The sequence below is a fragment of the Equus asinus genome, chromosome 14 (assembly GCF_041296235.1).
Source record: "Equus asinus isolate D_3611 breed Donkey chromosome 14, EquAss-T2T_v2, whole genome shotgun sequence".
Lineage (NCBI taxonomy): Eukaryota > Metazoa > Chordata > Mammalia > Perissodactyla > Equidae > Equus > Equus asinus.
The window spans coordinates 16,148,208-16,162,335 of NC_091803.1; the positions used below are offsets into that span (position 1 = coordinate 16,148,208).

The 14,128-nt window shown below is 54.4% G+C and overlaps 1 protein-coding gene across 1 annotated transcript; it reads right to left on the reverse strand.

Moving 5' to 3' along the window:
* Window positions 1–3,025: 3,025 nt before the first annotated feature.
* ZP3 (zona pellucida glycoprotein 3) lies at window positions 3,026–11,515 on the reverse strand. The gene is made up of 8 exons (XM_014854017.3): window positions 10,989–11,515; window positions 9,193–9,311; window positions 7,328–7,431; window positions 7,074–7,251; window positions 6,858–6,975; window positions 3,991–4,082; window positions 3,719–3,855; window positions 3,026–3,369 (listed from the first exon to the last, which is right to left on the reverse strand). Exons 1-8 carry the CDS (start codon window positions 11,370–11,372, stop codon window positions 3,149–3,151), a joined length of 1,353 nt encoding a protein of 450 aa, XP_014709503.2. The 5' UTR covers window positions 11,373–11,515; the 3' UTR covers window positions 3,026–3,148.
* Window positions 11,516–14,128: the final 2,613 nt, after the last annotated feature.

Here is a 14,128-nt window from a genome sequence, read left to right on the forward strand (position 1 = left end):
TTCTGTATAGAGATGCAATTGACTTCTGCCCTATGGAAGAAGCCATTTTTGCATCTATCGGCAAATTCACTTCTGCCTTTCCTGATTAGCTTTGTAGAAGTCTGGTCTTTGAATTCTCCCTTGAACCAGTTTTTTTCCATCTTACAGTTTCCCTCAGTGAATGAGTTAAAACAAGATGTTTGACACATTTTCATTTTGTATTTATATGATCATGATTTTCCCCCCATTGTCCATTAACATACCTCATTTCCCTTTTTTCCCTGGCTACCAGGAAGCACAAAAGCAAAATTTTAAACCCACAAAGTGTTGATTCACCGAGAGTTGCACAGGATATAATGGGAAGCTCCCCCAAACAACAGGGAGAGGTGATAGAAATTGGGACAACCCTTGGCTGCCTGCCATCTCCCTCCCTTTCCTGCTCAAGTTCCACCTTGAGGTCGGAAAGCAGGGCCCTGTGACGTTACTGCCGGCGGCTGCCTCTCCTGCCCTGACCGGGGCCAGGTTCAGCCTGAGCTGAGGCCCATCTGGAACTGCCTGGGGCTGACACTCAGGGTCATGTCCTAGTCACACTTCCTCCCCACACCATACACAGCCACTTCCTCTTTCTGCTGAGGACAGCAGAAGCTGAACGAGAGATGAGTTTCCAGAATGTTGCAACACCCGGGAACAGGAGGGCAAATAATGGAGGCGTGTTTGTGGCAGGGACAGTCCCCCAGGATGTCTTGGGAGTAGCCCTAGCTTAGAGAGCAGCTCCAACTGAACACATGCTGGGTACCAAGTATCACATTAGTCCTCACGATAACCCTGAAGTCAAGAACTCCCCCATCTGAAGCAGGACGATGCTAAGAGAGGAAACAGAGTCGGGGTAGAGCTGGGGGGGGAGGTGAGACAGGCCATCTGGCCCCAAGAGTCCTGTGCATGGACCAGGAGCCCACCAAGTGCCCTGCTCACAACCTCCAGACAGTCCTGTGTCAACAAAAACAATCCATAACCAACCTATAAATGGAAATTTGGGTGACTTTATTCTGAGCCTAAATGTGAGGACCGTGGCCCAGGGCCTTCCTTCCCCAAGGAAGGAAGGGCACCAAAGAAGTGGGGTGACAGAGTGGTTATATACCCCCAAAGAGGATGTTTCACATGATTGAAATGTCCCTTTTACAATAGTCACAAGACTGCTCTGTCTGCACAGCGATTGATGGACGCAGCAGGTAGTGGGTCTGCTGTCTCAGTGGATACAACAGGGTGGCAGGTCTGTCGTCTTGAGCTGGGTGGTCACAGGTGAGCACAGCAATCAGTTCCTAACCTGGGAGAGATGCTTATCCTTAAGGAAACGCCAATGTGTGTGTGGGGAGTTGCACTTTTATCTTAAGGGCATTCATTCTTGCCATAGGAAATGCTTAAAGCAGATATACAATGCATGCTCAATGGCCATACCAGGCCCCTTTGGAAAAAGTCAGGCCGAATTAGGTTTACACCAAATGGCTTCCTCATATACTCCAATATATTTGATTGATTTCTATTTGTCACCTGTTACCCCCATCTTACGGATGAGGTGACCTGCAAGCCAGACAAGGGCAGGGAGCCCGGCTGGCTTTCTCTCAGCCTCCAGGCTACCTTCTCTGCTCCTCCAATTCATTTCCCTGACGGGGACGGTCCATCCATGGCACTGAGAGCACTTCAGTGTCCTTTCCACGTTGCCATCGTCAGCCCTGAGGCTTCCCTCTCCCCTCTTTGGACATCGAGGCCCTCCACTGCCCCAGGGCACAGGTTCTCCCCATTCTCACCTCCCTCCACACTCATCTCCCCCATTTTGTCCAGCTAGGACCTGCTAGGTCTTTGAAGATTTGCTCTAAGACCGCCACCTCCAGGAAGCCCACCCTTCCTACCCCTAGTCTTTTACTGCCTCATGCAGCACACCATAACCTGCTTTGGGGGCATGATTCCTTCTTGATGCAAATCCCCTGGCCCAGTACACTTCAACACACGTGTGAGTCACCTGGGGATCTTGTCAAGACATAGAGGCTTAGGTCTGGGGTGGGACCCTCAACTCTGCCCTTCCCACAAATCCCCAGGTCATGCCAATGGTGCTCACAGGCCACACTTGGAGGGGCAAGGACCTAGGTCAAGGGCCTTCCTGCACCTCCCAGACCCAGAATCACACAAAACCTTGCTCTGCGTGTATTTGAGAGCCGTTTGGCTCTGATCAGTTTATGCCTAACCACTGTGCCCAGAAGGTTCCAGCCCTGTTTTGCCTCTGAGGACCCTTGGGCTCACAGCAGGTAACTAGCAAAGCTGGGATTCCACAGCGAAGACGACCTTCACTCAGTAAGAAGTGGGGTCTGGGTGAGGTTGGAGCCAGCTAAGGGCCAGGCCACAGTGAGGGCCTTCACAGCACTAGCAGAGGGAGCTTGACCACCTGCCCTGCAGTGGGCGCCACAAGCTCCGTGGGTTTCACTCCCTTGCTGAGCACTCCCAGGGGCTGTGGCCAGGATCTGGGGGAGGACAGCAGCCTCTGTGGGGAGACCGACGTGAAGGTGGCAAAGGCCGAGAGGCAGCTCCCCTCGGTGACAGGTAGCCCGAAGCAGGTCCCAGCCCTGCCAAGGCACCCACCTCAGAGTGACTTAGCCACAGCACGCTCACCACCCTCAGAAGTGCTTCTCTGCAAGGTGAGCCCTGCTCAGACCACTACCCTAGACCCGGTCCCCTCTGGCCCTTGGACCTCTGGCATGTGGACATGTGGCTTTCTGCCCGCTGCCCCTAGAGAAGGGGACTAGAAGTTCTTTCCTTCCTTCCACCACCCCCAGAGCCAGATCCACTGGGCCCGGAGATACGCAAGACACTTGGCCAGCCTAGAAGTTGGGCAAAAGTTGGGTGGACCCCACCAGCCCCAACAGCTTTTATCTCAGCCCCTTAGAGACACAGGACTATTGTTGCCCCTGGGAAGATGAGCCTTGCCCCCGGGAAGGACGTGTTACCCAAAGCCAGGAAAGTGCTGGCTTGCCTTCACAAGCCAGTCTGGCCTCTCCACTGTGTAGACACTAGAGGCACAGCTGCACTTAGACTGGGTTTCTGAACCCATGGTGCTGTTTTACGGTCTGCCCCCCTCCCAGTAGCCACTATGCTCCACCCCAGAGGTCACTTTCTTCTTTTATTGGGGAGCAGACACGGGGCACAGCACAGGGTGGGAAGCAGCCCGGCGCCTCCTGGCGAGACCCAGGCCAACCATAGCCAGGGTGAGGGATCCCACTGCAGCCAGGCCTAGGCCCAGCATCACGGAGGCGGGAGAAGAGGTCGACCCCTCCTCAGCACGGTCACTGGCCTTTCCCAGGAAGATCAGCGGCCCCACCGTGACGTCTGCTTCTTCTGTCACTGGAAGACAAGACATCCAGGGCTCACCTTAGTCGCTTAACCAGGAATCGGCTTAGGGGTTTTGCTGGGCCTCTGTGGGCTGGACTGGTAAGGTTTTGTTCTAAGAGCGGCATTCTCCCCTACCCGCAATTGTGGGTCAGAATCCCAGGATGACAGCAGAGCTGCCCTGGCTGACACTTGGGTGGAGGCTTAGGGCCCCCCCACTTAGCCCCAGGACTTTTATGTAAGAAAGCCCCAGCCTGCATCCCCTTAGGGGTGAGCAGCATTAAATAGGCGACAAGGGAGAAGAATGTCCCCCTACCCAAGACTGAGGTGAGAGCAACAGCCCTGCGGCCGTCCTAAGACCTACCGTGCCTGCGATTGCGGGAAGCAGACTTGTGCCACTGTCTCACTGTGCGGGACTGCGTGCCGGAATGGCCCGGAGTGCCACAGCTACCGTTGCCACAGCATTGACAGATGTCAGCAGGGCCTTCTACTGGGGACCAGCTGAGAGGGAAAGACAAGGGTTAGACATCTATGTCGCGTGCAAGAAGCAGTTGCTGATAATGTGCACTTTGAGGGGATAGACACGAGGGTGGCAGATTTGGTTTTCTGCCCCAGCCCTGTCCCATCTGGTCTCACCTATTCGAGGACTTGCTGAAGGAACAGGCTTTGTTTAGTTGGTCTGGGACGTGGTCAGCCAGAGTGACCTTCAGATGGCAGGTGATATATACCTGGAAATAAGAGCAGCTATGACCAGGCAGAGTTCTAGGCTGTGCCACTGACTATAATAAGCCACTTCTTACATAAACCTTAACCTGTGGGGTGGGAAGAGCCATTTTAGAGATTAGGCAAGAGAGGTTCAGAGTTTAACCTGCCCCAAACTTCAGAGCAAGTAGCCAGTTGGATTCTAAGTTGGAACCCATCACCTCTATCCCCCCCAGTCTTTTCCAGACTTGTCTAGTCACTTCACATGCCCAGCCCTGGTCCCACTAAGTCAGAACCTCAGGACAGAGCCAGGGATCAAGCCCATAGGGGCCAATTCCCATCCAGCCCCCTGGGATAGGGGGAACTTTGACAGAGCCAGGGCCTAGGTGGGCCCGGGTCCTCTTAGCAGAGGCATCCCCAGCCAGGGGTTCCCCTTCAAACCCTGGGTAGGGCTTCCACAGGCCCCTACCGACCCTGCCAGGGCATGAAGTTCCACCCCCTTCTCTCTGAAGCCTTCTGCAGAGCCACAAATCTTGGCCACCACCTAGTGGCCAAGTGCACCGGCAGACAGGGAAACCATTTCAGGAACTTGAACAGGCCAGGATACGCTTCTGGCCACCTGCCGTCCATCTGCCCCACCAGAGAAGGGCTTCAGGGTCCTTTAGATTCCCTATTCCAGGAAGGCAACTGCTTTTATGCTCAGCTTCTTCCCATTTTTCTGATGCTAACTGGGGCCTAAGACCCTAGGGTGGTTCCCTGTTAGTTTTTTTTTTTTTTTTGAGGAAGATTAGCCCTGAGCTAACTGCTGCCGATCCTCTTTTTGCTGAGGAAGACTGGCCCTGAGCTAACATCTGTGCTCATCTTCCTCTACTTTATATGTGGGATGCCTACCACAGCATGGCATGCCAAGCTGTGCCACGTCCGCACCCAGGATCAGAATCGGCAAACCCCGGGCCGCTAAAGCAGAACATGCACACTTAACCGCTGCGCCACTGGGTCGGCCCACCCTGTTAGCTTTTGAATAAGGGCCTTCCTTCTCCCTTGTGCCATGGCAGGAGTCAGCCAGGCCATCCCACCCACCTTTGAAGGAGAACCCTCCCTGAGCTCAGGCTACCTTCCATTGATCAGCAGTGTCCTCTGGTCTCTTGGTTACTCCCCCTACAATCCCTGGACATGCAGATACCAGCTCCAGTTTCACCCATGGTGATGGCCACCACCTGTATGAAACCTCATCCATTCCTCCTCCTCCCCACAGGATTACCTCTGAAGGCAACGTCAACTCTCTACCCCAACCAGGATCCTCTACCCTAGGACCCAAGGTCATTGATGTGGGGACCAGGGCCCTTTCTTCGAGTCTGTTCTTTTATCCCCAGCCCCATTCAACCCAGGACCTGCCATCTGAAGCTTCAGGACACGTCACCAATAGCTTCAATTCATGCTCCTCCTGCTGTTGACTATCAGTCTATATCAAGCAACTTGTTCTCAGGACAGAACTGCTGGGCAAGGCGAGGCAGCAACGATGTTCTCTTCTACAAATCCAGTTTGTCTCTTAATGCCACCCAGCCGTAGGAGCCTCTGGTTCGGTGGTTTGCAAATCTGGCTGCTTACTAGAGGCACCTGGGAGCTTGTGATTTTTGATGCATTTCCAAGTAAAACAAGATAGACTAGCAGATGGATGATAGTAAACAATTAATGGTAGAACCTAGACAGTAGGTGCATAGGTGTTTGCTGTCAAGTTCTTTCAACTTAATGTTTGAAGACTTTCATAAGATGTTGGGGAAAGGTGATGCTAGGCCCTACCCCAACTGAGTGAAAATGTATGGTATTATATGCAAGCATCAGTTTTGACCTTTCCAGGTGACTAGTATAGAGCCAGACCTGAAAACGCCTGCTTTAATCATTTTTTCCTGACCAGCGATTCCAGCCTTCAACATGCCCCACTCCTATCTTGGGGAACTTGTTTAAAAGCTACGTTTTATTTGTAAGATTCTACTGGCACTTTCTGGCTAGAGGCCAGTCCTTTGACCTGCCTGTCTGTCCCCGTCTCAGCCATCAGGAACAGGCCACACGGTGGCTCCCTCCTCCTCCACCTCCCTTAGTTTCAACCTGAGCTTTCTAGCTGAGTGGTTCTCAAAGGGTGGCCCCAAACAACATGCACCTGCAGACTTAGGAATGCAGATTCTAGGCTCAACTCCAGACCTACTCAACCAAACCCGGGGGATGGGGCCCAGCGAGCTCCTTCAACAAGCCCTCCAGGTGGCTGATGCACTCAAGTTTCAAAAAAGTCACTGGTCTAGCCTATGGTGAAGTTCAAGAGGCTAGCCTGTGTAAGAGTTCATACCCACTTTCTTGACTTCCAGAAAGCTCCAGGAAGGTGGACACTTGCTTTTGTCAACTCCTTTACTAAACCCATCATCTGGGTTCTGGCCCTACTGACCCTGACAAGGACAGGGTGAGTGACCTGGTCCCCAGATGCCATGGTTGTTGGTCCCCATCTGAGCTGTCAGCTGAATCTCCTGGGTTCCTCTTCTCCTAGTTTGTTCTATTTCCAGGACTCCTGACACACCATCCACATGGATTTCCTACTTTCCTAGGGCTCTGAGTCACCTGTGCCTTCTCCTTAAGGATCTCACTAGAGCCCATGGCTTTATCTACTTGGTAAGTTTGTGGAGTTGCTAGGATGGGGCAGAGCTGTCCAGTTGTTAAGGAGATGGCTAGCGAAAGACCGCAGCAGAGAGCAAACCTGGTGAGCCCGCCCTATGGTTCAAGTCTTATTCCCAGCTATCAAAAAGAACCATTACCATGTTTCTGGAGTCATTAGCAAAGTGGAACACAGCCACCATGAACTGGAGAGTCTCTGGCCCGGGTCTGGGGGCTTTGAAAGCAGAAGAGGCATCGGAGAGACCATCCACGAGACAACTGGGAAGAGAACAGGTGAAGAATAGGGTTAAAGGCTGAGGAAGGTGGCACGGTCATGTTGTTACAAAGGTTCTCTAGAATGGGAGCCCAGCCCTCACCCGTGGAAGTCCACGATGGTGTGATAAGGGGAGGCGTTCCGGTCTGGTGTCAGCGTGGCCACACAGTGGTCCACGAACAGTCGCAGTGGCACGTGGCTGCCCGTGTGGACTTCGGCCTGCAGGTGGGCTATTTCTCCCAGCTGGAAGGTGGGGGACCTCTTCTCAGTGCCCCAGTCCTCTGAAAGGCACAGCCAGGGATGCAAGATTGCCAGAACTCTCCCTGCCAGCTCCCCTTGCCAGCCCTCCTTGCTTACCTTCCATCAGGAGCAGAGAGAAAACCAACTTCTCCTCCGAGAACATCGTGGTCCGGAAGGGCACCCACGTGGGCAGGATGGCCTGGCTGCTCACGTTGCCCTGCCTGGGAAGAGAACAGCGGCTGCCCACACTGGCCCGGCTCACCCCATCTGACCCCACCTTGGAGGAGGTCTAATTTCTACTTCATTGCAGAGCCTCAGGTGTAGCTTGTCCAGGCAGCTGGTCCAAGCCTGTTGAACACATACCTGAAGCCAGAGCCTGTCCCTTGATCTCCTGAACTCGACATCTATGAGTGGGCCCAACCAACCCAGCCATGACGACACCTGGGTCCAACAAACCCAGCCATGACGACACCTAGGCCCAACCAACCCAGCCATGCCGACACCTGGGCTGCAGCGTGAAGACCGATACATCCAGTTAGTTGCTAGACCCAGATCTGCTCCTCGTTAAGGTTAACCTGGAGGCTCAGGTGTGGGGCCTGAGGCAGCAGGCCGTCTCTGCACCACTCAGGATCCTTGAGGCGAGTCCTAGACAAGGAGGTCCTTCAGACATAAATGCAGACAGGCCTCTGGTTCTTGAGAAGCCACTGAGACAGCCTGAGCCGGGGCAGGAAGGTCCTTGGGAGCAGGTGGATGTCTCCAGATGTCTGCCCCGCTGAACCCACCGGGTCCCATGGAAGAGGCTACATCCAAGTGACGCATCTGCTCAGATCCAGACCTTGGGTAGCTGGAGCTTGGTTAAGCCTCCCAGCCCGTGGCAGGCCACCCTGCCCTGTCTGCAGCCATCGGGTGAGCCAGCGTCCTCAGCTCAGTCCCAGGCAGAGCTAGTTTTATGTGAGCGACAGCCGTGGTCCTAGAAGAGCTTCGGCCTCTCCGGCCAGTAAGAGGGCGAGCTGGGCATCTTGCCCTGGGCTCCTCCGTCTCCTCCACCCAACACGGTCAGACACTGAGCTCCTCCAGTTCCCCCTAACTCCCTCAAGTCGGCCCCCTCCAGCCCTGCTGCTGCAGGTCAGAACTCATCTCATCCCAGTCTCCCAGCTGGACCAGCTCTCATCCATCTTCTGCACCAGCTACCAGCTCACCTTCTCAGTTGAGAAACAGTCCTCACCCACTCTGCTTGGTCCTCGGAAGGGGCACTCACTGAAGAGTGAGCCTGAACACCTTCACTGCATCTGATGGGCATTTAGAGCCCACCTGTCCCCCTCCTTGTTGACGAGGCCCTGAGCTCCAGGCCCCCAGGCTGCAGCCCCGATCAGTGACATGCTGTCCTCCTCAGGTGTGAGTGGCTCTGCCCGGACCACTTGTCCCCGAGCCCCCTCCCAGGATCTGTTCTGGGAAGCCCTCCCCAGGCATGAGGCTACCCCTTGTGCCCTCATGGTCTCAGCACCATCTCCCCTACCTCCTCCCGGAGGAGCAGGCAGGGATGGAGGCTTGTGCAGTGCCCTCAGCCCAGCACCGGGCCGGGCACTGGGCATAGTCACCCTCCTCCCATCTCAGTGCTCAAGTTCACAGGCACGTGCTTAGTGCTCAGGGCTTGAGGCTCTTCCCCACCTGCACCTGCGTCTTGGGAGAAGCCATAGGCAAGTTGCTGGTTGCCACAGCCAAGTTCAGAGCCCGGAACATACCCCTGCACTAGTGAAAGACTCTGCTGGACAGCCCTGCAGCCTCCACTCCCAGGCAGCTGAGGCCCTGGTGCATTTCAGAGGCTCCGAGCAGACTCAGCAGGCCCCCGACTCCCACCAGGGGCTGAGGGCAGTGACCACAGCCCTTCCACCTGCTCACAGCCGTTCCGCCAGGAGGCCAACGTGCTGCTGAGGCGCCTCTGCACCACGTGCGGGCAGCAACAGGCCTGGTCCCACACTGACCTGGGGTAGCGACACTCGATGGGAACCTCGGCGCGGTTAGTTCTCAGGATGGACAGGTTTCCCACGGGGCGGGGGTTGTGGAGCAGGAAGGTGCTGTACACGAGGGCATCCTCAGTCACCTGAAGGGGAGGGATGGGGTTAACCCTGCCAGCATCACCGGCAGCCCGCTGGGGTGGAGAGAACACAGGCCCTGGAGACAAAGCCCGCTCTGCCGGTGACTCATGGAGAGCCTGACCGGGTACCACCTTCCTCCTCAGTCTGTTCCACCCTGAGGTGTTGACATCGCGGCAGGGGTCTGGACCTGACGAGGCTCCTCTTCTCAGGCTGCCACCCCCACCCCAAGACAGTTTCTTTTTTCAGGAGAAGCCTGGGGCTAAGAAGTCCCCAGGAAGAAGCCAGAAAGTTCCAGGACCTTTACTTCATCACCACAGCAGTTAACACTTTAGTTGCCCTCCTTTGGTCTGACCTATCCTCAAGCCATTTCACCGAAGGAGCAGGAGGAGCCCAGGCTGGTGCTATTGGGGCAATTTGCACATTCCAGTCCAGCTTCCCAGGAGGGCACCTGGGTCCTACTGGCTGGGAGGCCTCAACCACTCAATCTTCAGAGGGGAGGTCCTAGCTTTCTATCAGTGAGTGCCCCAGTCGGACTAGCTGCATAATTTGTGGGGCCCAGTGCAAATGAAAATGTGGGGCCCCCTGTCCAAAAGCTAAGAATTTCAGGACAGTGGGCATCAGACAGAGCATGGGCCCCATGGGACTGCACAGGGAGCCAGCCTGGGCCATGCTTATCAGGCAAGACTGGGAAACGCTGCCACCAGAGACAGGAGTGGCCAGGCCGTGCTCCATGCTGGAGTCACCTGGGATCTTAAAGATACTGATGTCTCGGAGCCAGCTGTAGTGGTCAATTCCCACGCTCCACTTCAGTGGCCCGGGATTTGCTGGTTCCGATCCCGGGTGTGGACCTACATACCGCGCATCCTGCCTCATCAAGCCAGGCTGTGGTGGCATCCCACATACAAAACAGAGGAAGATTGGCACAGACTTTAGCTCAGGGCTGATCTTCCTCACACACACGGAAGATACTGATGTCTGGCTCCCACTACTGTTGCGATTTAGCAGGGGCTATGGGAATCAGGATTTTTAAATGTTCCCCAGGTGACTTTAGTGCCCACAGTCTGAGAGTTACTCAGCTAGAATAACTCCCTAAAAATAACTCCTGCTGCCCTCTGGCCTCCCTCTCCTCTCCCCAGGGATACAGGGGCCAGGAGGTCACAAGGCGCCCAAGACCAGAGCTCCTTGGAGGGCTCCTGGGCCGAGCTTGTCCCCGTCCCAGCCGAGCTACCGAGACTCCAAGAGTCCAGGGTCAGGGAGGCAGGAGCGGGGGCCTGATGACAGAGGGGAGGCCAGGCTCTCTGTGGGGTGGCAGGAGACTGCTCCAGGGGATCATGGACCAGCTGGCAATCTGTGCCCAGCTCTGCCTTGCTGGAGGGCCCCTCCTTGTAGTCTGAATATCTGTGCCTCCCAACCCACTTGAGGAGTGGGGGTGAGCCTGGCCTGGACCCCAACCCACGTACCCAATTTTGGCAAATAGAGGCAAGAGCTCCCCCCCCATTCACCCCCATGAAACCCACAAATGCCCACCTTCAAGCCTCAGGTGCGCTTCCCGCCTCACTCCCGACAAAGTGAAAGGGACCCACCCCAGCCCCACCCTCACTAAGCATCCACACTCCCCATCACTGGCCACCTTCCATATCCTCCCACCAAAGCCAGGGCCACCGAGGGGGCCCAAGCCTCACCTGCACGCTGTTGCCACACTCATGCAGTGCGACCTCAAACCTGACCACATCTTCCGTGTCCATAGAGACCAGCGGCTCACAGTTCTTGGGGCCCAGGGTGAGGTCTGCAGACTGGATGAGCTTCCCGGTACCAAAAAGGTCTTTGCTGACAGTGACCACCAGCTGGGCCTCCAGACACTCCACCACCACCGGCAGCTTAGATGGCATGGGATGGGGATGGTGGGTCCCAGCCTGCTGGATGGGCTGGGGGTAGCACAGCTCTGTGCCTCCCCAGAGCAGAAGGCAGACGAAGAGCCCATAGCTCAGCCCCATGGCACCTACAAAGTTACCTCCACCGGTAACCACCAAGCAGCTGCCACTCAGCCGTCTTATACCCCAGATCATGGCAACTCACACGTGTGCCTCCACCTGCCTCCCTTCCACAGCCAATCCAGTTGGCTAGGCCCTTGCTGCTCCAAGTGGCCCCCCCAGGGCCAGCAGCATCTGCAGCACCTGGGAGCTTGTTAGAAATGCAGACTTTCAGCCCCACCCCAGGCTGACTGGGTTAGAGTCTGGTGTTTCGCTTTCTCCCCAAGTGATTTGTATTTGTGTTAAAATTTGCGAGATGTGGGCTGGCAGCCTGCTCAGTCAATTTCTTATCCTTGTCCTACTCCCACCACACGTGTCCGCCCTTTGCTGGCCCTGCCCTCACAGCCCAGCGAGGGAGCCACAAGCTATCCCAGGTCAATGGGGGAGACCAGGAGAAAGGGCTTGACTGAAGAATGGAGAGAATTTAACAGAGATGGCAGGGAGCTCATTCCATGTGAGAAAACAGGAGGAGGCATCATTAAGAAACCAGAGAATTTTATGGACTACTGCCCAATTTTATGGGAGGTAGGAGGAAAGGTCAGTTCGAGCAGAGGCAGGTGTGTGAACAGAGGTGTAGAAAGGGCACTGGGTGAGCTTAGGGGAAAACCCCAGGAGCTCAGAGGGGCTGGAGCCTCAGGTCCCCAGGTGTGAGACTGGAAGTTTAGGAGGCTGGGGAGGTGGGTGGGACAGGATCATGAAGGTAGCCAGCTGAGATGCTGGACTTTGCTCTCTGGACGAGGAAGGCTGTGGAAGGGTGCTGAAGCAGATGAACGATCTGGCCAGCTCTGTCTGGGAAGAGCTAGGGCTGGAGACAAGAGTCAGGAGGCTACTGCACCAGTCCTGGCGGGAGACAGTGGGGAAAGCCTGACAGGGTCAGCATTTACGCATGGCCTACTCGGCACCAGGCCCGGATGAAACTCCTTCAGGAGGGAAGGAAGAATACCAAAAATTAATGGCACTTAATTCCTAGGGGCAGAAGTGTATCCTTGCTTGCAAATGCTGGCTTCTAAAGTGATTGAACCATAATTTAAGTTGCTTAAATACCCCCTCGGTATTCTTTTGTTTTTGCTTTTTGAAAATACTCTAGTTTGCTTGTGGGAAAATAAATAGAGGGAAGAGATTACCCCCACAACTTCCTTTGACCTGATCAACATGGGTGAGGTGGAGCACAGGCAGCCAGCGGAGAAGCAGGCCAGAGCTCAGAGCTCAGGCTCCCAGCTCCCCTGGGTGGCCTCCCCCTGTGGAAGCCTTCCCCTCTGGGTTTCTTGCCTGCCAGGTCCAGAGGGAGGGAGGCAGCTATGGCCTGAGGCCCCTGAGGGACAGCTAGCTGGAGAGGCTGTCTTGGAAGTGGGGGCCCACTGGGGAAGGGGCCCTCTGTACTTGGTACCCACAGCTGTGTTTGCTGATTGTGCTGGGAGAAGGGTGGGGTGGGCTGGGAAGGAGAGATCAGGGCCTCCCTGAAGCCTCATATCCATCCCCTCTCCCTCTCTGCCTTGGAGCTAAGCCCCCTTAGGAGGCTTCACACACAAAACAGATATGAAGAAGTTGGTGAGGCGGGGGTGAGGCATATACTGGTGGGGAGAATCTGTATGCACATGGGGTGGTGGTGAGTATGTGGTGGGGGGCCTGTGTTCCCCTTTTCCAGAAAGAGGATTAGAGACATCCCCAGTAGAGGCTGAGGCCAGTGTAGGTAGCACCCACCCAAACCAGCTCACATTCTGGGTCTTTCGCATTTTTCTGAGAAGTGCTGCCACCTGGTGGCCAGAATGCACCAAAGGCTCAGCCGTGAGCCCAGAACATTTTCCTTAAAATTCCTTAGAGCCCAGATCCTGGTTTCTAAATACAATTCCTCTCTAAAAGCAGGACCCAGGGCTCCTTGGAGAAATGGCTGGTTCCAGGGCTAGAGTCAGGAAAGTACAAGGTGAATCTGGAAAATCATGTTATACCAAAAAAATGCTCCCAAAATGATGAGGATGTGTCAAAAGAACAAAGGTGCCAAATTGAATAGGGGGGAGTCCCACTGACCAAACTGGGGACAATTGTGCATCAAAATGAAAGAGGACAAAGAGCTGGCCCTGAGGCCTAGTGGTTAAGTTCAGCGTGGTCTGCTTTGGTGGCCCAGGTTCTCTTCCTGGGTGCAGACCTACAGCAATCGTTGGCAGCCATGCTGCGGTGGTGACCCACATACAAAATGGAGGAAGACTGGCACGGATGTTAGCTCAGGGCAAATATTCCTCAGCAAAAAAAAAAGGAAAAAGAAGAAAAAAGAATGAGGACAATAAGGACTACACATTGAATAAAATAAGAATCTATGAACATTCATGCTGATGAGAAATACTTACCAAAAAACACATAAATGGGAAATGTTTGCCCATAAAAGAGAAACTTCCTTATGGTAGGATGCCACCTAATAATTGTAGAGTGACAGATTTTGAACATATCCATTTGCAATCATCATAGTAGTAAAATAGATTCAGGCCAGAATTAGTGCATGTTGCAAATTAGTTGATGTCACAATAGTGACATCAGCTAAGTCTTTCGTGGGAACCATTTTGCAATGTATGAGTATCAAATCAACACGTCGCACACCATAAACTTATACAATGCTATACGTCAATCATTTCTTGATAAAGCCGGGGAAAAGTTCGCAGATGGATGGTGGCGATGTTGCACGACAGTGTGAATGTACTGAATGCCACTCAACCGTACCCTTAAAAGTGGTTAGAATGGTCAATCTTAGGTATATTCTACCACAATGAAAACAATAAAGAAAAACAAAACAAAACTAGCTG

Bases quoted from the DNA above. Each gene is read 5' to 3' on its own strand.
- ZP3 (XM_014854017.3), bottom strand. From the start codon at position 11,372: ATGATCTGGGGTATAAGACGGCTGAGTGGCAGCTGCTTGGTGGTTACC. The intron at 3,856-3,990 runs GTGAGACCAGAT...TTTCCCTCTCAG, and splicing joins TTCAGCAAGTCCTCGAATAG to CTGGTCCCCAGTAGAAGGCC. The intron at 3,370-3,718 runs GTAGGTCTTAGG...CTTGTCTTCCAG, and splicing joins TTCCCGCAATCGCAGGCACG to TGACAGAAGAAGCAGACGTC.